General features: G+C 40.4%; 1 protein-coding gene across 1 annotated transcript in view; it reads right to left on the bottom strand.

The window, feature by feature from the left end:
* PRKCH (protein kinase C eta) overlaps window positions 1-26,393 on the bottom strand; it is a 267,961-nt gene that overhangs the window by 187,360 nt on the left and 54,208 nt on the right. Inside the window, exon 2 of the mRNA XM_023726115.1 lies at window positions 10,080-10,143. Coding sequence (XP_023581883.1) covers window positions 10,080-10,143 — 64 coding nt within the window. The remainder of the gene's footprint in view (window positions 1-10,079; window positions 10,144-26,393) is intronic.

Raw genomic sequence — 26,393 nt, 5'->3', positions numbered from 1 at the left:
AAAAAACCAAACCCACTGCCATCAAGTCGGTTCAGACTCATAGCGGCTCTGTAGGACAGAGTGGAACTGCCTCATAGGGTTTCCAAGGCTGCAATCTTTATGCAAGCTAACTGTCACATCTTCCTCCCATGGAGTGGCTGGTGGGTTCTAACCACCGACCTTTCGGTTAGCTGAGCACTTTAACCACTTTGCCACCAGGGAAAAGGCAAAGAGTTTTGGATTATGTGAGGTCTGTCTATTGATATTTACCATATTAGAAACTAAAATGGAGACATTTACAAATACTTATTTTATCATTTAAAAATAACAAACTCATTGCATTGTAAGATAATATTTTCAAGAAAGATAATTGTATTTTCCAAAATAAAAGAAAATTAATGAGAACAGTGGCATTGTTTTACAATTTTGCAAATCTCTTTAATGTCTGGCTTAAGAGAAGGCAGCTGATTCATATATCTGCTTCTGTATTTAATCTGTTGCAGTATGTTATTTTTGTTGAAGTATCTAAAGAAAATTCAGCCTAACAGAGAGTAGTTAGAAAAGAGGAAAGTGTTTTAATAGCTTTTTCAAGTAGTTGTAAATGCTATCATTTGATAGTTCATCAAAACTCAATTCAACAAGTGGTAGTTTCTTAAAAGTTAGTTGCAATGAGAAATCTGAAACTCTATTGATAAATTTTACATAGTCTGTAAGATTAAAATACATTAGCCTGTCTTGCACTTTGAATGGATGTTTACCCATGCATGGTTTTGTAACAGCATGTATCTGTCATTTTGAAAACATAGGTTCACTGAATTATACAGATCTTCCAAATGTCGACACATTTCATTATACAATATCTTTAAAAATCACAATTGTTAATATCAACAACAAACTCATCAGAAAAGTCTTTAAGTATTGGGATGCTGTCAGATTCACAATGGTAGGTATAATTTTTCCCAAATTCAAATTACAGCTGGAAAGCTCTAATTTTATCATCGGCAACAGATGTTCACAGTTGTTTTCCTTGAAAAGCAGGCTCACTGCATTCATTTTTAAGAAAGTGTCTGACAGACTTCCAAGTCTCCATAACGATAGTTTGTCTGTCAGTCATTCTTTCAAGTAAAATGGTGTTCTGTGAAAAAGGTGGCTAGCTCAACTCACAACTCAATCACAGTGCTTTTCTTTGAGACACTAGTGTATTTTGGCAAGTAGCAGAAGTACTTTATGGATATTTCCCATCTTGTCACACACAATATTAAAAAGATAGATACTCAAGGGTTGAGCTTTAATAATATCAACAATGTTTAGTGCTTCATCAAGGATATCCTTAAGTGAAACTGGCTTTTTGGTTTGTGCTTTTTCTACAAGTGTGTGGCAGAGGAGCCTACGCACAGTGTAACTGAAGAAAACACACAGGCATGGTGTGGAGTGTACACATGGTGCAGCAGTGAAGAAGACACTGACCACTAGTACGGTTTGGTGCCACTGCCTTCATTCGTGCTAAGGTGCCAGCAGTTTTACCCATCATTTCTTTGTACCACTGGAGCAAATGTCAACACAGTAAAAAAAAAAAAAAAAAAAAAAAAAAAAAAAAAAAGCACATAGAATCTTAGTATTATGAGGAAAATAGTTTTCAACTAAAAACTCCCTGAAAACACCTCAGGAACCCTCAGAGGTCTGCAGGACCACACTTTGAAAACCAGTCAAAAAGCCCTCAAAAAAACCATACTTGGAGTTTTTCATCAATAAGCAGTGAAAGTAAGATAAATAGTTAGGGTGAAGCCAATGAGTACCGGGGTATCACTAGGCAAGGACAGTTATTATACCCTAAGTGAAAGTGTTTATTTTTATTTTCTTCTAACTTTTAGTCTAAGGTCAATATCAAGAGAACCTCCTGAGAGCAGTAAAACTTGGGCAAATCTTAAGCTCCGTCTGCACTGAGCTGTCTGATTCACACCTGATGTCTGAGAAGGCAGCACCTTTTACATGTGAAAAGTCTTGAGTTTAGGGAAGAGGAACCCAAAGGAATCCTTGTGAAAAGGGACCATCCCAAAAGAAGACAAAACTCTGGGGAGAGTGGGATTATACCACCCAGGGAGTTTGACTCCAAGTTAGAACACAGACAAAATGCTATGCTATCTCCCAGCTAACTGGATGCCCTAGAAAGATCCTCCATTTCAGAACTGCAATCTGAGCTTGGGTCTGGGCTCTGGCACTTAGTATCCAGGAGACCATAAGCAGGAGCCTGATTTACTGTTTGCATAAATAGAATAACATCAACCTCAGAAGTTTGTTGTGGGGAGCAAATGAAATAATATATGGGATGGCATGAGCACCTAGCAGGTACTTAATGGCTAGGGTAAGGGGCCATCCTGCTGTCAGAAAGAAAATAAAACAAGGGCCGCTGTTGCTACTTGCTAAACTATAGACCAAGCGTAGTGCCTAGCCCTCAGAAGGCACTCAATAAATGAGCTGAGCATTATCGATAAAAGGAGCAAGCACACTGTGACATGAGACCATTAGTCTTGATCTCTTTCATTTCTCTCTCCCTTTAAAAATATCATTTGTTCCTTTTCCAGTTCTCCTTCTCCCATTCCCTCAATTCCTCTTTCCCTGCTGTGTCTGCAACCTGGCAGTCATTTCCAATGGTAGCTACAAGGACTGCTGGGCCAGCAGGAAAAAATGAAGTGTTCCTCATTCATTCCTCAGGCAGAATATACGGCCTCCCTCACCCTCAAAAAAAAAAAAAAAAACACTAATTTTTTTTTTCCTAAATCAACTACCTGTCATCAGGCTTGAAACATGAGAAAGCAATGCTGTAAATCAACTCCCAGCAGAGATAACTTTTTTCCCTTTAAAAGTGACATGCATTACAAGAGTTTAGATAGAGTGAGAAAGTGTGGGTTGCAGCTGCGAAGCTGTCATGCAAGCTTCATCTGCATTGTCGGTGCATGTGGTCACAATGATTTAGTAGAAAACATAATTATTTGTAAACCAGTGGTTTGACGCAGGAAACTGGAGCTAAAAACCAGGGCAGTGGTGCAAAAAAGAAAAAGATCAGAATCTTATTCTGCACCATAATGCACTGCCTTGCTAGACAGAACAAGCAGATACCAAAATTCAAGTGCACTTTGCATACTTTCCCTGGGAGAAATACTATCAGTTCCAAGTAATGTAATAAGAATCTGAAAAAAGGGGCAATTTCAAGTCAAGGATTTAACAAAAAAGAATGGTCCTCTTTCTTCTAAACAAGCTTCAAAGCACAGGTGTTTATCGGGGTTTTTGTTTTTATTCATTTTTGTAAGAAGTTATTTTTCCCCCGCAAACTGGTGCAGAACACCTTCATGTTCGTTTTGGGAACTCAGGGGAAGAAACAGATGTGCCTACAGAAACTTTGTTTTATAGTCTTGCATAAAGGTACTTTGACCATTAATTCTTTTAGGGAACTCTTAAAATTAAACTTTCAAGTGTGAAGTATTATGTAACTGTTAATAGGAGATGATTTACTTGTCATTCGTTGTAAATGAGAACTTCATGATGGAATGAAGGGAACCGTCTTACTCATCTCTTCCTACTTGCAGGTTTTTGACTCACAGCTTTGTATTTATTCAGCACTTTTAAAAATCTTTCCAAAGTACTTTCGTCATTTAAAAAAACTTGCCTCTTCATGATACATAAAAATTAGGAATTAAAGATAAAATACATACAGATAAAAAATACCAGCTTTAATTTATAAATGAGGAGAGGTCACATGTTCAAAGTTAAAGCATCATTTTGATGTCATAGAGGCAAGCAAGATCCTGGTTTTTGTCTACAAAATGGATATTTTTTTAAATTTGTCATTTTAACTTTTTAACTTCTCATTAAAGAAAACATCAAACACACGCAAAAGTAGACAGAATAGTATAATGAACCCACAAGTACCCGCCACCCAGTTTCAACAATCAACTAACGGCTAATCTGCTTTCTTCTATACCCCACCGCCTCTGCTCACCTCTGGATTATTCTGAAGTTAAATCACAGACATCATATCATTTCATCAGTAAATATTTCAAAATGTATCTCAAATAGATGTTCTTTAAAAAACAAAAACAAACAAACAAAAAACCACTATCACACTAAATAATACTAACAATTCCTTATTATCACCAAGTATTCATTAACTGTTTCCATTTCTTCAGTTGTCTTCTGAGAGTTTTTGTTTGTTTTACAATCTGTTTGAATTGAAATCCAAATAAGGTGCATATACTGCAACTGGTTAACATGTCTCTTTTATCATTTAGGTTCTCCTTCTTTCTCTTTTCTTTTTTCCTTACAATTTTTGGTTAAAAAAACCAAATCTCTTGTCCTATAAAATTTTTCCCACAGTCTGGATTTTGCTGATTACATCCCAGTGGTATCATTTAAAATGTCCTGCTAGCCTCTGTATTTCCTCTAAACTGGTGGTTATTTCTGGAAGCTGGATCAGATTTTAGGTTTGATTTTTTTGGCAAGAATACTTCATAAACCGGGCATTGGAGATTCAGTGGTAGAATTCTCACCTTCCACGCAGAAGACCTAGGCTTGATTACCAGTCAATTCATCTCATGTGCAGCCACCACCCATCTGTCAGTGGAGGCTTGTGTGTTGCGATGATGCTGAACAGGTTTCAGTGGAGCTCCCATACATACTAAGACAGACTAGGAAGAAAGGCTTGGTGATCTGCTTCTGAAAATCAGCCAATGAAAACCCTACGAATCACAGTCTGATCTGCAACCAATCATGGAGGTATCAGAGGATTAGACAGCATTTTGTTCCATTGTGCAAATTTGACTCAATGGCAGGTAACAACAACAACAACTTCATAGATGGTGTGGTCTGCTTCTATTAGGAGGCACATAATGTCTGGTTTTCTCTCTGTGGGCCAACCATTTAAGTTTGGGGGATCCTGAGTCCAGGCAAATTTCATTCAGACTACCTTCCCTTCACATCTTAAAATCTTCTATCATTCTCTACAGCACAAAAATGCAGCACCATATTTTTGACCTGTCCTCACATGATGATATCAGTACTTTAACTTCATTTCTTCCTGTTGTTTCTCTTCGAATTACAGCAGCTATGAATTTAGTTTGATGCATTTTCATCAGTTTCCTTTATTTCAACCTATTCTTTTGCCACTCCACTTTTCCAGGTAGAAACTAGCCCAGTAGCTCGAGACAATCATAATAAGAGGACAATGACAGCCCCTATGCAATGCACTGAAAACTCAGGTCTGCCTCATCCATATAATACATTGCAGCTTGATTAGGTTGCAAATCCAGTTGCTAGCTCCAGAAAGGTTTAGCCAGAATGAAATAAGAGTGATGCTAGACAGTGTTTTCAAAATAATAAATCACTTCAACTGTGTCTACTTCAGCAGCAGTACTCAGGCGAATTCTGTATCTGATTGAGAGAGAGAACACCATTCTCATAATGGACAACGGTGAGGAGTTTCTGACCCAGTTGACAATGCTATGCCTCCGGCTCTGCAAGACACTTCACAAAGTGATACTGTCAAAACTTTTTTTTTTTTTTTCCCTTGGTCTATGACATTCCCAAGTTCCCCAGTTCCTTGTTTGGTCAAGAATTCAGTATGTTTAAAACTCACTGCAGATTTTAGAGCAGGTCCATTTGTTCTTCTCATCCAAGCATCATGCATAAATCTGCATTCAGCCCCCTGTATCGCCGAACTTTGAAGATAAGTTACCACCAATTCAGTTATTACATTTTCAAAGTCTTTTATATTCTTTCTTCACATTTCATTATCAAACATTTTGATGCCAATTTGGAAGACGTTAGACCATTTGGTGAAATAGTGCCTGGCATACATTAGGCACTCAAATATTACTGAATGAACAAATGAGTCCATTAGTGAAATGGGTATTCATTAAGTAAACCTTCAACAGATCTCGGGTTATTTGACAGCTTACAATCTATAAGTGAGAGTCCTTAAAAGCTGATGTTGCAAGGCTGTTGGCCAGCCTTGATTTTCTCTCTAAATCTTCTCACTGGGTCCCTTCATCCATGTGCCTGTCTTCCACTGGCACTAGAGCTATTAGCTATCTCGGGCCCGAACCTCTTGCCAAAACCCAGACTCACAATTCCAATTCCTTCTAGACATCTCCACTTGGATGTCTCACAGTCACCTCAAGCTCCACTCGTCCAAAGCTGAATTCATCATCTTCCACCCCCTGGGTTTCTATCCTGGTAAATGACTCCACACATCATCTGAGTATTACCTGAGACTAGCCCTTCTTCATCTCTGACATTCAATTAATTGCCAATTCCTATTGATTTTACTACCTATATATCTCTCAAAGGATCCCTGGTAATGCAGCGGTTAAAGCGATTGACTGCTAATTGAAAGGTCAGCAGTTTGAAACCACCAATGGCTCTGCGGGAAAAAAGATGTAGCAGTCTGCTTCCATAGAGATTTCTAACCCTGGAATCGACGCAATAGCCATGGGTTTGGTTTTTGGTTTTATACATTTCTCAAAGCTGTCCCTTCCTATCCATTCCCAATGATTCCAACTTAACTCAGGCCCTGATCATCTCTCCTTTAGACAATTTTAATAATCTCTTAATGGTTCTCCATGTACTGGTTTTCTCTCATGACCTAAACAACACTCCCATCTTTGAACCTACTGCCACCAAATCAGATCTTGTGTCCCTCTGTTTAAAACCCTTTGCCAGCACCCACCACGACTACTTGCCTAGAAGTAGTGATACCAGACAATTTCTCATCTAACTTGGAGCACTTGAGAGGGAATGTTGGCACCGTTAACAGTGACACCGGTACAGCAAGGAAACCGGGACTGCCCCGAGCAAACCTCCCAAGTCTCTGGCCTCTGTCCCATCACTCCCCTACCTCAGGCACCTCTACACCACTTTCAGTTTTCTGAACCTACCAATGCTCACCTCTATGCCTTTGTATAAACTGTCGTCTTCTCCCAGCACACTCCTACTTATATATCGAACTTATTTAAGCATCACCTCCCCTATGAAGCTTTTTCTAAAACCTCCTTCCCCAAGCTCTTTCCCATGAGCCAACTCTGTGCCTTGGACTTATTCCTGTCATGGCACCTGGCCCCCTGCACTGCACACATCGGATACGTCTGCCTTTATTTCCCCGCCATCTGCACTAGGGTTACAAATCTGCACCTAGCAGGTATTTCTCATGTCATTTCTCTGTCATATCTTACATTTAATAAAATGTTTTTGTCTGAGCTGCTAATTGGAAAAATGGAACAGAATGAGATAAGGACTAGGCAGCAGCTCCTAATACCATTCCAATATATCACAGAACACAGCCCCATTTAATTTTTTTTTTTTTTTTTAAGAAGAGCTTTGGGATTGTAGACTCAAGAGATAATGGTAGAACTCCTATAGGAGGCCATTGAAGGAAAATAACCTTAAACAAAAAGAACAAAGTTGGTGCGCTCATAGTACTTGACTTTAAGATTCACTATAAAGCTACAGTAAGGAAGACAGTGTGATATTGGTATAAGGATAGACAAACAGATCAGTGGAACAGAAGAGACACATATATATGGTCAATTGGTTTTTGACAAAAGTGCCAAGCTATTCAATGGGAAAAGGAGGGTCTTTACAACAAATAAGGAGCCCTGGTGGCCCAGTGGTTAAGCAATTTAGCTGCTTACTGAAAGGTCGGCAATTTGAACACACTAGCCACTTATCAGAAGAAAGATGGGGCAGTTTGCTTCCATAAAGATTACAGCCTTGGAAACCTTGTGGGGCAGTTCTACCCTGTCCTGTAGGGTCACTATGAGTGGAATCAACTTGCTGGCAACAGGTTTGTTTTTTTACAACAAATGATGCTGGAAAACTGGATTATTGTATAGAAAAACAATTTCAACTCCTCCATCACATCACACACAAATATAAAAGGAACATAGACCTAAATATAAAAGCTAAACATATAAGTTTTAAAAAAAACAAAAACAGGAGAACATCTTTGTGACCCTACGATAGTCACAGATTTCTTAGTGAGGACACAAAATGCACAAATCATGAAACAATTGATAAACTGGACTTCACAGAAATTAAAAACTTCTGCTCTTCAAATGGATAGGCAAGCTACAGACTGAGAGAAAGTATTCACAATATACATAGCTGACAAAGGACTCATATCTAGAAAATACAAAGAATTCCTACAAATAAATAATAAAAAGGCAAACTCAATTTTTTTTAATTGGGCAAAATACTTAAATAAGCACTTATAAAAAAATGCAAATGACCAATAAAACCCAAAAAAAACAAATCCATTGCCACTGAGTTGATTCCGACTCATAGTGACCCTACAGGACAGAGTAGGACTGCCCCACAGGGTTTCCAAGGAGCAGCTGGTGGATTCGAACTGCTGACCTCTTGGTTAGCAGCCAAGCACTTAACTACTGCACCACCAGGGCTCCAAATGACCAACAAGTATATAAAAAAGTGCTCAACACCAAGGAAATACAAATTAAAACCACAATAAGAGACCATTTCATACCCACTAGAATGTCTAAAATTAAAAAGACTGACCCTACCAAGTGTTGGTGAGGATATGGAGTAATTGGAACTTTCACGCATTGCTGGTGAGGTATAACACAACCACCCTGGAAAACCATTTGGGAATTTCTTATGAAGTTAAATACACACCTACTCTATTATTCAGCGATTCCACTCCTAGTGTATAGCCACAAAAATTTATGTACAAGAATGTTTATACAGTAGTTTTATTTATAATATCCAAAAACAGGGAAAACCTCAAACATCCATCAAAAGGAGAAACGGTAAACAAATTCTGCTACACTTATGTAATGGAATACCACTCAGCAATAAAATTGAATAAAATACTGAAACATACAATGGCATGAATGAATGTCACAGAAATTATGCTGAGCAAAAGAAACCAGATACCAAAAAAAAGCATACTATAATTCTATTTTTATAAACTTCTCAAATAGGCAAAACTAATCTATGGCTTAAAAAAAAATCAGTATGTTTATTGCTTCTGGCAGCAAGGCACTGACTGGGAAAGGGCGCAAGGGAACTTTCAGAGGGATGGAAATGTAATATATTTTTGATTGAGATGTTGGCTACAAGGTCATATGCATTTGTCAAAACTCAGTTTTTTTTTTTACTTGTGAAATGTTCATTTCACTGTTGTAAGTTTTACCTCAATTAAAAAAAAACCTTGGGGGTGGGGGAGGTGGGTGGTAGCAGGGGAAGAGGAACAGAATCCCTTAAAAGATAAAAATGAGATAAAGATAATAAGGAATCGGACATGATCCCTAAACCGCTTTCACACAAATTCAGTAACACACTAAAAGATTAGCACACAAACAACAAATCTAAAGTACAATTTAACAGGCATAAACCAAACGAGGCAATAAGAATTTATTAGTTCATCTAAAATGATGATAGGAGCCCTGGTGAGCAACGGTTAAGCGCTTAGCTGCTAACCAGAAGATTATCGGCTTGAACCCACACAGCAGTGTTTTGGGAGAAAGACTGACGATCTGCTCCCATAATGATTGCAGCCTAGAAAATCCTGTGGGGCAGTTCTACTCTGTTGCATGGGCTCCCTAAAACCGACTCGATGGCACCTAACAAAAACAAAATGATGATGAATAAAAACTCATCAACAACAAGATAACAATGAATAAAAATTCAGCGAGTACATTAAACAAAATATATATAGTCAGATTTAGCAAATATGTCTAAAGCTATCGACTGCTAAGCAGAAGGTCAGTGGTTCTAAACCACCAGTGGCTCCGCGGGAGAAAAATGTGGCAGTCTGCTTCTGTAAAGATTGACAGCCGTGGAAACTGTATTGGGTCGCTGTGAGTCGGAATTGACTCAGCGGCAGTGGGTTTTGGGTTTGTTTTTTTTAATTTAATCTAGCAATCCAACCATTAGGCAATAAATGCCAGCCAGGCTAATTTAAGGCACTGAAAAAATTTTAAAATCTCTTTTACAAAATGCCCTTTATGTAATTTCCATGATTGAAATTCCTACTGAACATGAATTGAGATTGCACATGTACCAGAAAACAACACAAAACTCATTCTTACCTTCAGTGAAACTCCCTGCTAGGGTTATTACCACAAATACTTTTCCCTCTGGCTCCAGATCAACCTAGAAAGAGAAAAAAAAAAGAAAAATTATGTTTTATTTTAATTTTAAATTTTAAAGTACTTTTCGTGGGCCTCAACTCTTTACAGAGGTCAAAATATGCAAATCACAGTCAGCAATCAGATCTCAGAATTTCATTAAACAGGAGAGGAGAGTTTTAGTCATCTAGTGCTGCTATAACAGAAATACCACAAGTGGATGGCTTTAACAAATGAAGTTTATTCTCTCACAGTCTAGTAGGCTAGAAGTCCAAATTCAGGGCGTCAGCTCCAGGGGAAGGCTTTCTCTCTCTGTTGGCTCTGGAGGAAGGTCTTTCTCATCAATAGTCTCCTAGACTAGGAGCTTCTCTGCGCAGGAATCCTGAATCCAAAGGATGTGCTCTGCTCCCAGCACTGCTTTCTTGGTGGCATGAGGTCCCGCTGTCTCTCTGGTTGCTTCTCTTTTATATCTCAAAAGAGATTGGCTCAAGACACTATTTGATCTTGTAGATTGAGTTCTGCCTTGCTGACATAACTGCGGCCTATCCTATCTCATTTACATTATAGAGGTAGGATTTACAACATACAGGAAAATCACATCAGATGACAAAATAGTGGACAACCACACAATACTGGGAATCATGGCCTAGCCAAATTGATGCACATATTTGTGGGGGTCATAATTCATGACAAGGGGCAAAGGAACAAGTGAAATCTCAAAGAGTTGTAAAGGTTGAGACACAAATCTAAAAGAAACTAAGTTCTTTCAGAGTTTCATTCCTCTTAAATTTTATTCTCTTCCATTTTTTGCCTTTTTGTGATATAGAGGAGTACTCAAACTTTTGGTAATTGTTTTTGAGACATTCCCAAATTATGTGTACCACTTGTAAGAGTAGCGTTTTATTAAATCCCATGGCAAGTATATGAAATGGATAAAGGTAATAATGGTCTGTCAACTGCAAATCTTTAGTCGTATCGAGAAAAAGTATAAAAAGCAGAATGCTGTCTCTGTCTATACTATTTCCACCAAAGTCTAGTTAATCTTAAGGAAGAACTAGAGAAAGGAAGTTTAGATGCTTTGCATTCACTACACTTTACTTGTTCATGACAATATCAATGTCCCTTAAAGTTCTTATCTATGGGCTGAAACATCAAGACATCCATTCTGCAACTGAGGCAGCTTGAAGTTGTCTCCCCCATTGAGATCCCATCCTCTGCACACACTCCAGTTTCCCAAAGACCCTCATACAGCATGGCGTCCCAGTGGAACAGTGCCCTCCTGATGTGCTCTGATCACCACTAGCCAAGTGGGTAAGCTGTGCCCTTTTCATGCTGGCTGCTAATTACTACCTTGGATTGAGAAGTTCTTTTGGAACCAAATGCATTAATTTACAATTTGTCCTTAAATAAATCTTGTCAGGTTTAGCCCATGGTTATTTCTGCCTGTGACTGTCCATCTAAAGGAGGAAGGTGAAGAGAAGCTGAGTATCGATACGGATGGTCATTGTTGGTAGAATATTCAGTGTGAATAAGCTGCAAATCATATGGTGTGGCAGAAAGAACCCTGAACTAGACCAGGACAGGGGCTTCTCTCTGTCTCAGCCAATGCCAGCTCTGGACCCTGGGCAAGGACCTTCATCCACTCCAAGTCTCACTGTTCTCATCTGAAAGCCTAAAGCCAGTTGCCAACAAGTTGATTCTGACTCATGGCAACCCCATGTGTGTCAGAGTAGAACTGTGCTCCTTAGCGTTTTCAATGACTGATTTTTCAGATGTAGATTGCCAGGCCTTTCTTCTGAAGTGACTCCAGGTGGACTCGAACCTCCAACCTTTTGTTAGCAGCCAAGTGCAATAATCATTTGCACCACCCAGGGGCTCCATCTGAAAGTCTATGACATCATTATTCACCATTTCTGACATGACTTCCATCAGATGATCTCAAAGAAGCTTAACAGTACTATTTACTGTTCTTATTATACTTACAGGTGAACAAAGACCATCCCCTCTTCCATAAAAAAATGCACTGACCTTACCCGAGGTCATGATCACTTTTTTTTTTAATTTTAACACCACACCCAGTTTTCAAAATAAAAGATCCCTGTTTTGTACAGTCAAAAAGTTTTACCTGTTCTTATAACCCTTCCTTTTTCTGCATAAAATCTGTGACCAATTTGGTTACCACACTGTAAATCACCCCAGTGTTCAAATCAGCTATTTGTATCACAATCCCTGCTAACTTAACAATCTCTCCTTAACTATGTTAACACCATTGGCGAATCTTTATAGAAGTTCTGAAAATAGAGCTCTCAGGAGAGATGACTAAACAGGATGTCAGTCTCTAATTGTCTCCACTCTCTGCCTTAACTTGTTTCCAGTCAAAAATATGTTATTTTTAAAAGCCACTCCCTCGTCTTCAATATAAAGGGCTGGCAGAGAACACATGCACACACACATACATACACACTCGACCTCAGAGCATAAACCGCTGCTGGCATAGAAGGAGCTGCTGCCAGCCTCAGGACAGACTGCCAGGGCCGCCTCCATGATCCTCCAGCCCTCCGCCAGTAAAGGCTCCCTCCAACACGGCCCTGCAGGCCCACAACAGGCCACTCCACTCCCGATAGGTCAGGAGCGGCTCTGACAGATGGGAGATTCCACCACTTAGACCCAGGAACTGCGACAACAAAATAGGCTTGCTTCCTCAATTTTGACTCATTCCACCATCACAGTGGAAGAGCCAGATTCAAATGCCATCTTCTAGTCCATCTGGGGCCAGCATGTCAGGAACCCCTGACTTTAGAACAGGATTTTACAAACTGCAGGTTGAGACCCATTAATTCAGTGGGCTGCAAATAGCAGGGTTTTAAAGGTATAATAAAAAAACAGAAATATGAAACTGTTGCTTGCAATTCCGTATACACACAGTGGCATCTAGGAGGGTGTGGACCCCACTGAGTGACACTATCAGAGGGAATGACATCAAAATGACTGTATATAAAATTTTTCGTAGTGTTCAGCAGAAATTCATTATTTTTTAAAAAATTATCCCTGTAGTTCGTTATAACAACAAAAAAATTTTTTCGTAAGCCCAGCTTACTTGTATCAATACACCTACAAGGCTAAAACGCTATGCTAATTTACTTTTTGAACCTTTTAATGTACTCCAGTCAGAGCCATCCTTACTACCCAATTACAAGCAGGCTTTGAATCATATGGCTTCGTCTGCGCGCACTACAAACACGCGCTGCTGTTTTCATTGCTGCCAGTGTTTTTATAGTCACTGATTTCGTCAAATTTTCTTGTGTTTTAGCTATAATATTGTGGTAATTAGTATGAAGTGGTTTCACCATGAGTTACCACACTGGGTAACATCAGTCCTAGTGACACCACTGTATACATGCATAAGGGCATATGGGTTGCAATGTAAAAAGGTATTTCTAACTGCAGGTCACAGTGAAACAGTTTGAAAAATGCTGCCTTAGAGGTTTTCTGTTCCATCTACGCAGTGCCGATGGCTTGTTGTCATCTATTTATAGTAGTTGTTTGGGTACCTCCAGTAGCAGTCAACTCAATATCTCCACAGCCGGCCTGTTTCATTGCTGGACTCCATAAAAAGATCTTTCTCTGTGAGCGGAAATGCAGCAACCAGTAATTTCTACTCACTGATTCTAGCTCAGCATCTACAGCTGTGGTGGACATTGTCTCTCTAGCTATAGTATCTATTCCAGCTTCTGGGAAGAGCACTCTAGTTTTACTTGAGAACTACCCCGTCCTGCACAGGTAGTCCAAATGGCTCAGCTGGGATTCTATCTCAACTCCAAAGTAGATATGTGACTCAGGCCTTGTCAATCAGAGCACTGAATCCCTCCAACCACAGTGACTGGTCCAGAGGTGGCTCATGCTCTATATCTGGCTACCTGCAACCCCCTACCCTCAGTAATCAGTTCAGGTTTGGGTGTATGATCCAAGTAGGTCCAATTAGGAATCTTGGAGCTACGAGAAAGAAACAAGGTCTTGCTTATGCTGAACTTCAATCTGGAAGGAAATAAACTTGGGTGTCTAGCATCCTTCTTGCCACTACATTGGGCTGGAGAATGAAGCCAACAAGGAGGGGAGAGCTGAGAGACAGAAAGAGACGAGGTATTGATGGTATCATTTAAACTCTTAGATCAAGCCTCACTTGATACATCTGGACTTTTCAGTAATCTGAACCAATAAATTCCTTTTTTTGCTTTAGCCAGTTTGAGTTGGGTTTTCTGTCAAAAGACTTAACCAAAATGGCAGTCAAAGAGAGTAAGTCAAGTATTTGAAGACAATTATCACATCCCCTGCAGGCCTTCTAAAACCCATGCTAAATACTGCAATCTGACTCTGCCTCCTCTAGCACCGAGACAACTCCTACAAGCCTTAAAACATCCTACTGTCAAATACAGTCGTGTATGTCTTCATTTCAGCTGATCTCTCTGTAGCATCTGATCCTCTTGACAGCTTCCTCCTACATGAGCCTCTCCTGACCCTTGCTTCCAGGGCATCCCTCTCTCCTGATCCTCCTCCTCTCACTCTTCCCTAACTTAGCCTCTCAGGCATCTCTTTCTCTGACTGCCTTTAAATCTTGATGCTCCTCGGTCCTCTTTTCTTCCCATTGGACAATTCAGATCTAAGGTTTAAAACCCAACTGAGATACTCAACTTCAGGGTAGGAGTAGAGAAAGAAACATCTTGGAATTTTCAGGAACGTCAGGGTGTAGTCTGGGGCAAGGGGTATGGTCAGATTCATTTTGTAAGCTCTGTCTCAAGCACAGGCCTCTCCCCCAAACCTGCCTATACATCTTTTATGAAAATCTCCATCTCTGTGTCCCACAAGTCCCTTTAATTCAGCCTGTCCAGAATTCTACTTCTTATCCTGAACCACCTAATCAACAACTTCCTCCCCACATTTTTGACCCCACCATTTACCCAGCAGCCCATGCTGGAATCCCAGGCTCCTCACCACGTAATCTAATCACTACCAGATCCCATCTAGTCTCGTTTCTGAGTATCTCCTAAACATGCCCCTTCCTCTCCACTTGCACTGTCTGCCCTCACCTGGACTTTTGCAAAGGTCTTCTAGCTATTTTCTCTGTCTCCAGGCTCACAGCCTCCCATCAGCTGCCAGTGTCCTGCTTCAGAAATGAAAATCTGACCATGCCACTTCCTAACTTAAAATCCCTCAATGTTTCCTCTTCCTTCCACGAAAAGCTCCAAACTCCTGAGCATGGCACATAGCCCAGTGCACTGTGTCCCTGACTACCTTTCAGCCTCCACTCATTCAACCTGTATCTCTACCTACTCTGGTTACTTGTAGAATCTTGTGGGGCATGTTATTTCAATCAACCTGAGAGATCGACCAACATGTGTTATGGGTCAGGTGGTGTACTAGGGAATGTAGTCACAAACATGAAAAAGGCTCATTACCTATCTGGGGTTTATTGCCTAGTGACTTTGGGTATGCTGATCCTTCCAGATGGAAAATCCTTCCCTCACTTTTCTACATGTCAAACTCCTACTTGTCCATCAAGACTCAACTCAATATTCACCTTTTCAGGGAGACATTCCCAGGCCTCTCTTTAATAGCTGGGCAAGTCCACATCTATATAGAGACCACTGTTGGAACCCACTTCATGTGGCTGTCATTATGTGCTATTCCCTAGGGCTCTGCCTTGTACACAGAGGACTGAAAACTGCCGTTGAATGAATGAGTGAATAAATTAACAAATATGGATATTCCAAGCTCCTTCAGCAGTTTCATTGGAGACATGGTTTACTCCTTCCTCACCATTCTGGTCATTTTCCTCAAGACACACTCCAGTGTCTTCACATCCCCATTAAACAGTGAACATCACCCTGCAAGTATGACCTGACCCTCACAGAGGACAGCAAGATCATCATCAACCTCAATCTCCACCTGTGCTTCACTGATGCAGCTGCAGACTGCGTGGGCACTCTGAGAAGCCCCAGACCCAGGTCGAGTTTGCCAGCAACTAAAACCTCTGCATCTTTTCTGTGTGCTGTAAAGCTTTGTTTCCCACGCTCTGTGCTGGTGCAGTGGTTAGGCCCAAAACCCCCCACAAAAACCTAGGTGCTTCATATTATTTCTGCAAAATTTCAGCTTGTTGTTTCAGGCTCCAAGGTTCACTGGATCCCAAGTCCTATTAGTTCATTCATGCTGCTTCTCAGCTTTACAGCCTCTTAAATCAGGGCCTCAGATTAGCTATGTCATCACCTAGGGCACTGACAGAATGCCCAAGAAAATGGGGCTGAGGCAGTTCCCCCAGAAAAATGGACACATTAGCATTCTTTTTGTAACAGTCATTCAGGGAGCAAGGAATCCCCTATCACCTTCTCATGTACAGAACACATCTGTTGTTAAGGAAGGTAACTCCTGCACCCTTGCTGAAACCCAGAAAGTAGTAGCCTTAAAAAATGACATTCTTACACACAAATATATAAATGAATAAAAACTCTGAATCAACAAATGGCACTGGAACAATTAGATATCATGTGCAAAAAAAATCTGAACTTTGATCCATTTGTTGTAACTTATACAAAAAATAACTCAAAATGGATCATAGAGCTAAAATGAAAACTTTAAAACTTCTAGAAGAAAACATAAGAGAAAATCTTTGGGACCCTGGGTTAGTCAAATATTTCTTAGATATGACACCAAGAGTACAATCCATAAAAGAACAAATTGATAAACTGGACATCACTGAAACTACAAATCTTTGCTATCTGGAAGACACCGTCAAGGGAATGAAAAAACAAGACACAAACTTGGAGAAAATATTCATAAACCATATCTGGTAAAGGACTTACTTGTATATAGAATACATAAAGAGCTCTCAAAACTCAATAATAACTAAATAATCCAATTTTTTAGAAGATGGACTCACCACCTCATCAAAGGAGATATACAGATGGCAAATCAGTACATAAAAAGAAGTTCAACATCATCAGTCATTATGAAATGCAAATTAAAACCACAACGTGATAATGCTACTTATCTTATTAAAAGCCCTAAAATGAAAAAGCCTGACTCTACTAGATGTTGGTGAGATTGTGGGGCAACTGGAACACTCATACACTGCTAGTGGGACTGTAACATGGTAAAGCCACTTTGGAAAACACTTTGACAGATTCTTAAAAAATTTACACATACACCTACCATTGGATCTAGCCATTGTATTCCTAAGTATCTACTTAAGAATAAAGAAAGCCTATATCTACACAAAGATCTGTACACAAATACACATAGGTGCTTAATCTGTACTAGTCAAAAAGAGGGGGAAAAACGTCCACCAACTGGTTAACGTACTTTAAAAATGTAGTATAGCCCTACAGTGGAATACTATTCAATAATAAAAAAGAATGAACTATTAACACACACAACAGCATGGAAGAATCTCAAAATACTGAGGGAAAGAAGCCAGGTTAAAAAGCATACATTCTGTATGACTCTATTTATATGCAACTCTAGAAAAAACAAACTAATCTATAGTGACAGAAAACAGATCAGTGGCTACCTGCGAATAGAGGTAAAGGAAACAGGAGGGGCGGTACTGAGAGATTAAAAAGGAACACAAGGTTGCGAAGACAATTCAGTGAAAAAAGAAGTCTTTTCAACAAATGGTACTGACAACTGTATCTGCATGCAAAAGAACAGAGTTGAAGCCTTACTTACCTCATATTATATACAACATTAACTCAAAATGGATCATAGACCTAAAGAACTAAAACTATAAAACTCAGAAGAAAACATACGAGTAAATCTTCATGACCTTACGTGAGGCAATAGTTTTGTAGGTATAACACCAAAAGTACAAGCAACAAAAGAATAGATACTCAACATTTGTACCCACATGAATCAATATTGCCTTAAATACATGTTCCCATCTAAGCTTATCTCCCACATCTGGTTGACTAACAGCAAAGCCAGAGAAGACCTGTGTTCTAGTGTGATCTCTGCCCTAACTGGTCTATGACTTTGGGCAAGCCATTCAACCCCTCTGTGACACAGAATCATGGGGGGAAAGGAGGGCAATCAAAGATACAGATGTCCAGGTCCCATGAAAGATCTACTGATTTAGAACTTTCTAGGAAAAGGGAAGTGGGCCAGGCACCTGCAGTTTTTTAAAGTTCCATGAGTGATTCTAACACAGTCAGACCACAGACCACCATCTGGGAACCCTGAGCTAGATGCTCTTTGAGGTCCTTTCCAGCTTTAAATGGCTCTAATTCCATGCTTCCTCCTTAAGCTTCCAGCTGTTATCACTGATCACTGGAACTATCATTCTTCTAGGCACCTGGGCTAAAAATCCTAGAGCCACTCTGACCTCATGCTCACTGTCATCTAACTTATGACAATCTGTGCCTCTCCGTTCCATTCTCTCCATCACTCTAGTCTCCCCTGTCACTACAGGATCCACCTCATGATGCCTTTCCCTCCAGTCACGCATCACCCCCACCAAAAAAAAAAAGCATCTCCACGTCACTGCCCAAGTAACCTTTCTAAAGTGCCATTCTCATCAACTCACTTCCCCCATGAAGGTCTTCAGTGGCTTCCTAGTGCCTTCAGAATAAAACTCACTCTCCTCCATCTGGCTTTCTGGCAAACTGCCTCTCTACCAACTTATCCAAACCTCTTTCAAAATTTCATTCTGTGAACCTGCTCTTCTAGCCAGACCAGTCTCCTTACTCTGTTGCTTAGCCACACCTTTGCTCAGGTTGTTTTCTCTGCTTGGAAAGCCTTTCTCTCTTCCCTTCACCTATCTATTCATTCAGTAAAACCTTCACTGAATTACTCCTAGTGCCAGGTTATTTGCCAGGTACTCAGGATGCCCCAGAGTAGCTTCCCTAGGGCTACAGGTGGGATGCGTAACAGAGCTCACGTGGCCAGGATGACTCCATGACATGAGCAGAAGAAAGGAACTTTCCCAGGAACATCTGGACATTCACATTGACCCCTCCAGTCTAAACATTACAATCTCAATCATTATCGTAATACTTATCTATGGCTTTGAACAATTACTGAAAGTTTCATATACTTATGTCTCATCACTTGCAATAAGTCTGAGATCTATTCCAGCAGGATCTGGGACTTTTATATTCCAAAAAAAAAAAGTCTAGCAGAGTACCTTGAACAAAGTAAATGCTCAATAAATATTTGTTGATTTGATCTAATGAGCTGAATGAATATTATCTGATGGTGATATTGAAAACACCCTTGCTTTCTCTCTCCAAGCCTCTAAAGCCTTTTGTTTTTCAGTCTGTGATAACGTAAATTTCTTACTACGGACATAGTAGTTTTCAACTCACTGAAGGAAGCAATGACATTCTTTGCAATGAAGAGCTGGTCTTCACTAAAAATGATTTATATGGAAGAAAAAGAAAAAAGAAAAGAAAGAAGTTGAACAGCTACAAGCATCATGCCAAGATGCAGTGGGACTAATGGAAATGTCTATTAAGTGTAAGCATGCTTTTACACACACATCATTAGCAAAAATGTACGCTGAACACAATTTATCATCTAAATTTTTCTGCTATAACTGCAGACTGTGTTTCAAAACATGAAGCCTCCATTTTACTGAAGAAACGTTTCAGAAACTATTGGCAAAAAAGAAGATTCCATTTTCTGTTAGTTTCTATTAAAAAAAGAAAATCGGGTTTTCCATGAAAAATGTCCTTAAACAAACTGAGATGAGATCCTTGGTAAATAAAAGGTTCAGAGGTAAACACCCCAGGGTAGCAGCTGCTGTGTCACAGGTATGGGAAGTCCAGCGTCTCAGACTCTCTGAGAGTTTGAGGCAAAAGCTATGTGGCCATAAGAAAGTCATGTGACTGACCACCTCAATTTCCTCACCTGTAAAATAGGAATAACAACATTTACTACAGGATAAAAGAAAATACTATGTCACAGAACTGTGTTAAATATAAAAGTGCTCCAAGCTGGCACCACAGCATACCAGTGGTATATGCACTACAAGGGCCCGCTGCTCAGGAATTCTCTGGTCACTTGATGTGCCTACCACATCTCCAGGCCCTTGCCCTGACCAATGTTTGCTTTTCTTTGACATCACGTTGCAAAAACTGGGCAAGTCCGTTATATCCCTGGCTCAGTCTCTTTGTCCACGAAATCAGAGGGTTGTCTAAAAACCTTTCCGTGATTCTAAACAGGCTTAGACAAAAGTCTGCTCACAGGACTCAAGGGAAACACTCATTTAATTAATTGGTAATAATTTACAACCATTTCCCTTCACAAAGGGCATTAGAATTGATCACAGACAGGAAACTTCTGGCTACTTAATACTCATCTCAGCCTGGGATTAGCACAGGGATCTAGCATATTAAAAGAAAAAACAGTTCTTTATTTGAGCAAAGGTAGAAGGTTCACCTAGATTCAATGGGCCTTCAGTCAGATCTCTGTAATAGAGAAGTCTACAAAATTCTGATTCTTGGCTAGGTGGCTTGTTCCTATAACTTTTCTAAGTCTTACTCTAGAGATAAGTAACAAAGGATCCTAAAATCATGATAAAGCATTTTGGGATTCTCTTCCAGCTGAAACTGTCAGGTTATGAGAGTTCAAATTCTTACAGGGGAAAAAAAAATTCTTACTAGATTGTACCAATAACCAATAAGGAGAAGCGTGGCTGTGTTCTTGAATAATAACAGTAACAGCTACTATATTTTGAACTCCATCAATGTACAGGAGCCATGCTAGGTGCCTGACATTGTCTCTAACCTTCATAACCTGTACGGTAAATATCACCATCACATCATACAGAAGGGAAAATGGAGGCTCAATGACCTTACGGAATTGACCAAGGCCACACAAGCAGGGAAGGCCAAGGGAAGACTCACACGTAGGTCAGATCTGCTGTGCAGCCTCCCTCGAGCCTGCCGTGACAGCATCTGCCTGCAGGTTACTGCAGGTCTGTCTGCTGCCTGCTACTCAACCTGAAGTCAGACCAACCTGGCTTCCGGCTTATTAGGTCATCACCTATCTCCCCTGGGAGCACAGGCAAGACTCGTGCCACCAGCACCTGAGGGTGCTCCCCACTAACTGCCAGCCCTCGGCATTCCAGCCTTGCCTCCTGACTTCCAAGGCCCGGGGGAGTGGCACCAGCCTGACGGTGTTACTCAATGGCTCCCAGAGAGAGCACAAGGCACGAGAGCCTAAGCACAAGCAAGTCTATGTGCTGGGGCCGATGTAATGTGATGGGCAGTACAGCTCCTGCTAGTCAGCTAGCTGCCTGGAGACCCTGAGTCAGCATCATGTGCTGCAGACACTCCACACAGCCCCTCCAATGGAAAGAATTTTAAAGGAAAAGGAGATAAATGAGACAAATACTATGCCCCTGCAGATTTTCTACTTCCAGCACTGTATCAATCAGACAAGTTTTAAGTGTTAAAAGCACACAAACAAGGGGGAAGAATGAACAGATGGAGAACAGGGAAGTTTTTAGGCAGTGAAACTATTCTGTATGGTACTATAATAGTGGACACATGACATTATGTATTTGTCAAAATGCACAGGACTGTACCACACAGAGTGAATCTTAATGTAAACTATGGACTTCTGTTAACAACATATCAATATTGGTTCATCAGTTGCAACGAATGGATCACAGAAATGCAAGATGTTAAACCTGAAAAAAAAAACAAAAAAAAACCAGTTGCTGTTGCATCGACTCCAAATGATGGCAACCTCAAACGTGTCAGAGTAGAACTGTCCTCCACAGGGCTTTCCATGGCTGATGTTTTGGAAGCAGATGGCCAGAATTTTCTTCCGAGGCACCTTGGGGTAGGCTCCAATCTCCAACCTTTTGTTTAGCAGCCGAGTGTCAACCGTTTGTACCACCCAGGGATTCCACAAGATGTCAACAATAAGAGAAACTGTGTGGTGGGGAGAGGAGCATATGGGAACTCTCTGTAATTTCCGGACAATTTTCTGTGAACCTAAAACTGCTCTAAACAATAAAGTCTATTAAAGAAAAAAGCCAATACTCTAATATCTTTGAAAACAAGTAACAACAAATACAAAAAGAAGCACCATAGATTAAAACCTACCACAAAAAGATGAGGGCAAAAACTGAATAGAAAAGTAATGCTTATCAAATCTGAATGAAGTTTTAAAATGAAGGAAAACATTATTATTATTTTAGTGAGTAAATTCTCAGTCTGTCCCTCAACCTAAATCTGTACCCTAGGCGTGGTCGGGGCAGGGGGAGGGGGCATCGGCAAAGAGTCTCAGGCTGTGATCACAGTTCTGGCACTGCCAACCTGCCACTCAGACAGGTCATCTGCCTTCTGCATTTCAACAATGAGGGGGTAGGCCAAACCTTTAAGGTCCTTTTCATATCTAAACAGTCTATGATTCCAAGTCCAAAACCTGGAATCTCCACAGAGCCAGTAAAGACATCTGAAGATGATATAGAAGCTGTCTCTAAAACACATACTTTAACTCCTGGAACTAATAGATTCAGCAGAGTAGCCGGATACAAGATGAACATACCAAAATCACTGGACTCCTATACACCAACAAAGAGAACTTAGAAAAGGAAATCAGGAAAACAATACCATTTATAATAGCCTCTAAAAAGATAAAATACTTAGGAATAAATCTAACCAGGGATGTAAAAGACCTATACAAAGAAAACTTCAAAACACTATTGCAAGAAATCAAAAGAGACCTACATAAATGGGAAAACATACCATGTTCATAGATAGGAAGACTCAATATTGTGAATGCTGACACATTGTGGGGATTGCAACCAATGTCACAAAACAATCTATGTAAGAATTTTTAAATGGGAAACTAATTTGCACTGTAAACTTTCACCTGAAGCACAATTTAAAAACAAAAAACAAAAAACTTTAGGCTCACACTAGCTCTGCCCCAACTAAACATACCACAAAGTCACTATTAATTTAAATTTAAGAGTTATTTCAACTCAGAGCCTATTACCTCTATGTTCTAACATAAAAACTGTATTTTTCTGGCAAAAGAAAAACCTTTTTACATTAAAATTAATTTTTTTAAGTTTCTCTACTCATAATGAAAAAAAGGAATGAGTGAGTGAATTAATGAATGAATAATAAATCCAAATTGACTACATCTGAGGACTGAAGTATTTATACTCAGCCAAGGAGAAGCTAAGGGTAGACATGGTCTACTATACTTTATAAGTGTTCTCTGTGTGTGTCTCAATCTTTGATTCCAATATCTAACGGATTGAAAAAGTAAATTAAATGAAGAATGCTTTAGGCAAATGGCTTTTCAAAACACTCCACTATAATTTCTCTCGATTTATCGTCAAGGTGGAGCCTGGGCGAGGCAAGTAGTTGGTGATCGGCTGCTAACCTAAAGGTTGGCAATTTGAATCCACCCAGCAGCTCCATGGAAGAAAGGCCTGGTGAACTGCTTCCATAAAGATTACAGCCAAGAGATAGAAGAGTCTATTCTGTAACACATGAGGTTGCCATGAGTTGCTATCTACTTGATGGCAATGGGCTTGCTTGGTTTTTTTGTTTGTGTGCTTGGTCAAGATAATTTAATTCTGTGCACAAGACCTATATCATACCTCCTTTATGAATGAGGACAGAGGTTCTGAAAGGACCTGCCCAGCCTAACAGGAGGACCAGAGCTTCTGGTGCTCCTCACGGACCAACAAGAGTGGGCCAGGTTCTTCTGAAGAAGCCAAACAAGCAACCTGGGAACCAGCAAAGGAATCTCAGAATAGTGCCAGGACAACAGGCAAGACTATGCCCTAAAGAACTAAGAAGGCATATTCCTTCTCCTCTAATAAGGCATCCCTAAGGACCTCATAAGGAGCCCTGGTGGTGCAATGGTTAAGCACTCAGCTACTCACTGAAAGGTCAGTGGTTTGAACCCACCAGCAGCTCCGTGCAAGAAAAGACCTGGCAATCTGCTCCTGTAAAGATTACAGGCTGGGAAACCCTATGAGGCAGTTCTATTCTGTCACATGTGGTCTCTATATGAGTTGGAATCAACTCGACAGCACACAACAATAACAACAAGGATCTCATGCTGGAGAAGACCCTGAAATGAGAGAGGAACCACAGTAACTGTGTGCTATCCATAAGGTGTATCTGTCACATCAAAGACTACTTTAAAAAGGCACTTTCTGCATGATCTTGCCCCTTCTCTTTTCTGCTCTGAAAACAGTAGAGTACTTCTCTTGGTAGAAGCTTCCAGAAAGAAAGCATACTCTGTCCTTCCCAGGACAAGATATTAAACAAAAGGGGAAGGTGGCTGGTTGACCTGGGTGGGGTGAGGAACAGGCTCACACTCAGGTCTTCTTGCTCAGTGGCCTCACAACCCCCATTCTCCCCAAAACCTCTGTGGGTTGCCTAGGGAGAGCTGTTAGTCCCACAATGAGCCTTCTTCTCTGAGGGGAAACTCCACAGAAAGGGAGAAACATTAGAAGTTGAGGTCTAGTAAGTTTTACCACAAATACTAAGTTACCTTTCTAGAGTAAACAGTGGCATCTCAGAAATTTGCAATGAAATAATTATTCCCTCCTGCTCTGCCCCACCCTAAAATATTTTAACTGAAGCTATAGATTAAAAAAAAAGGTTATAAATAAATCCAAAATAATTCTATATTGTCTGTTCTCAAAAGCCATTGTAATGGAGGAAGAGGACAAAAGCTTTAGAAAAAAACAAGCAAGGAATAAGTCAAAACTGTGTATTTAGCATACATAAGCTGGGCCTTCATTACTCATTGCTCAGGCTCTAGGTCTATCCCAATAGTTATTATATGATAACACCCTTATTCTTTTTGGCCTTCCAGGAATATGGAGAGGTGAAAGCTCTACAGAAGAAGGGGCACTCATACTATTCTTAGAAATTTAGGTAATACTTTGTCAGGTGGACCAGGGAAGAAGAGGTATCCAGACAAAACGGAAGTAGGTGCAAATGCACAAAGGACCTATTAGGGGTTCACACAGTGAACGTAGACTGTGAATACCAGACAGGTCAGAAACAAGGCTGGATCAAAAACGGCCTCGTGACATGGTAGGAGGTTGGATCTAATCCAGGGGGCAGTGGGGAGCCACTGGGGGGTTTTAATCAGCAAAGTTACAGGATCATACCTACATGTAAAATCCCTACAGATGGAGTGTTAGGGCCATAAGGGAGAGAAGTTGGTGGTAGGGACACACGCTGAAAGCTATTTCAATGGTCTTAGTGAAAGATGGTGGTGAGATGAGCTAAAAAGGCAGCAGAAGGGATGGAGAGAGGAGGCAGAAAGGGGAAAGATACAGGAGGGAGCAGCAGCTGGACTCTAAGCAAAAGGGGTGGGATGGTCTCCAGGAAGGATGATGATTCCTGGTGTGACCATCACCCCTGTCAACTGAGCATTGATGAGACTGTCCTTAAGGACTTCTTCAAGTATAGAGGCAGGAACGCCACAAAGATATAGATTATAACCCAGTGCAGACTAAATTGAAGAGGTAAGTGACAACATCAAAAGCACTGTCCAGATCTGAAGAAGGAACAATCACTGGGCCAGGGCTTCACCTGGGAAGTGTGACCTGAGTTGAGGCCCCAAAGGGAAGTTTCGCTAAGTGGAAAGAGAGACCATTGTGAGTCAAGAGCACATAGTGAGCAGAGATAGAACCGATATCAGAGCACAAACTCGACCAGTGTAGTTGAAGGAGTGCCCAGATAGATGGGTAAGAGAGAAGGTTGGAGGCAAAACTGAAGAAAAGCTGCACCCAGAGAGTTTTAACCTTATTATGCAGGCCAAGGGGAGTCATTAGAGGTTTCTGATTATGTAAGAGGAAGGAGAGTAACATGCAAAACGGGCATTTTGTCTACACCATCAATGAATAGGGGGATAGCTACAGTCTTTCAAAAGGGTGGAATAGGCAGAAATTAAAATTCATATGAAGACAGCAAACAAAAGTAGGAGTAATATCAAAGAACTATTGAGTTTTGAGCTTGGGTGACCTAGACCAGGGGTTAGTAAACTATGGCTCACAGGTCAAATTTGGCCTATTTTGGTAAGTAAAGTTTTATTGGAACACAGCCACACCCATATTCTTTTACATATTACCTATAGCTGCTTTTGCACGGCAACAGCAGACATCAGTATGTGCCCCAAAACCGTACGGCCTGCAAAGTGAAAAATATTTGCTACCTGGCCCTTTACAGAAAAAACACAGCCAAAAATATTTACTATCTTGCCCTTTACAGAAAAAGTCTGCCAACCCCC

This window comes from Trichechus manatus, unplaced genomic scaffold, assembly GCF_000243295.1.
Source record: "Trichechus manatus latirostris isolate Lorelei unplaced genomic scaffold, TriManLat1.0 scaffold00010, whole genome shotgun sequence".
NCBI lineage: Eukaryota > Metazoa > Chordata > Mammalia > Sirenia > Trichechidae > Trichechus > Trichechus manatus.
The sequence above is the reverse complement of the archived record's forward strand: the minus strand, read 5'-3'. Positions and strand labels throughout refer to the sequence as shown.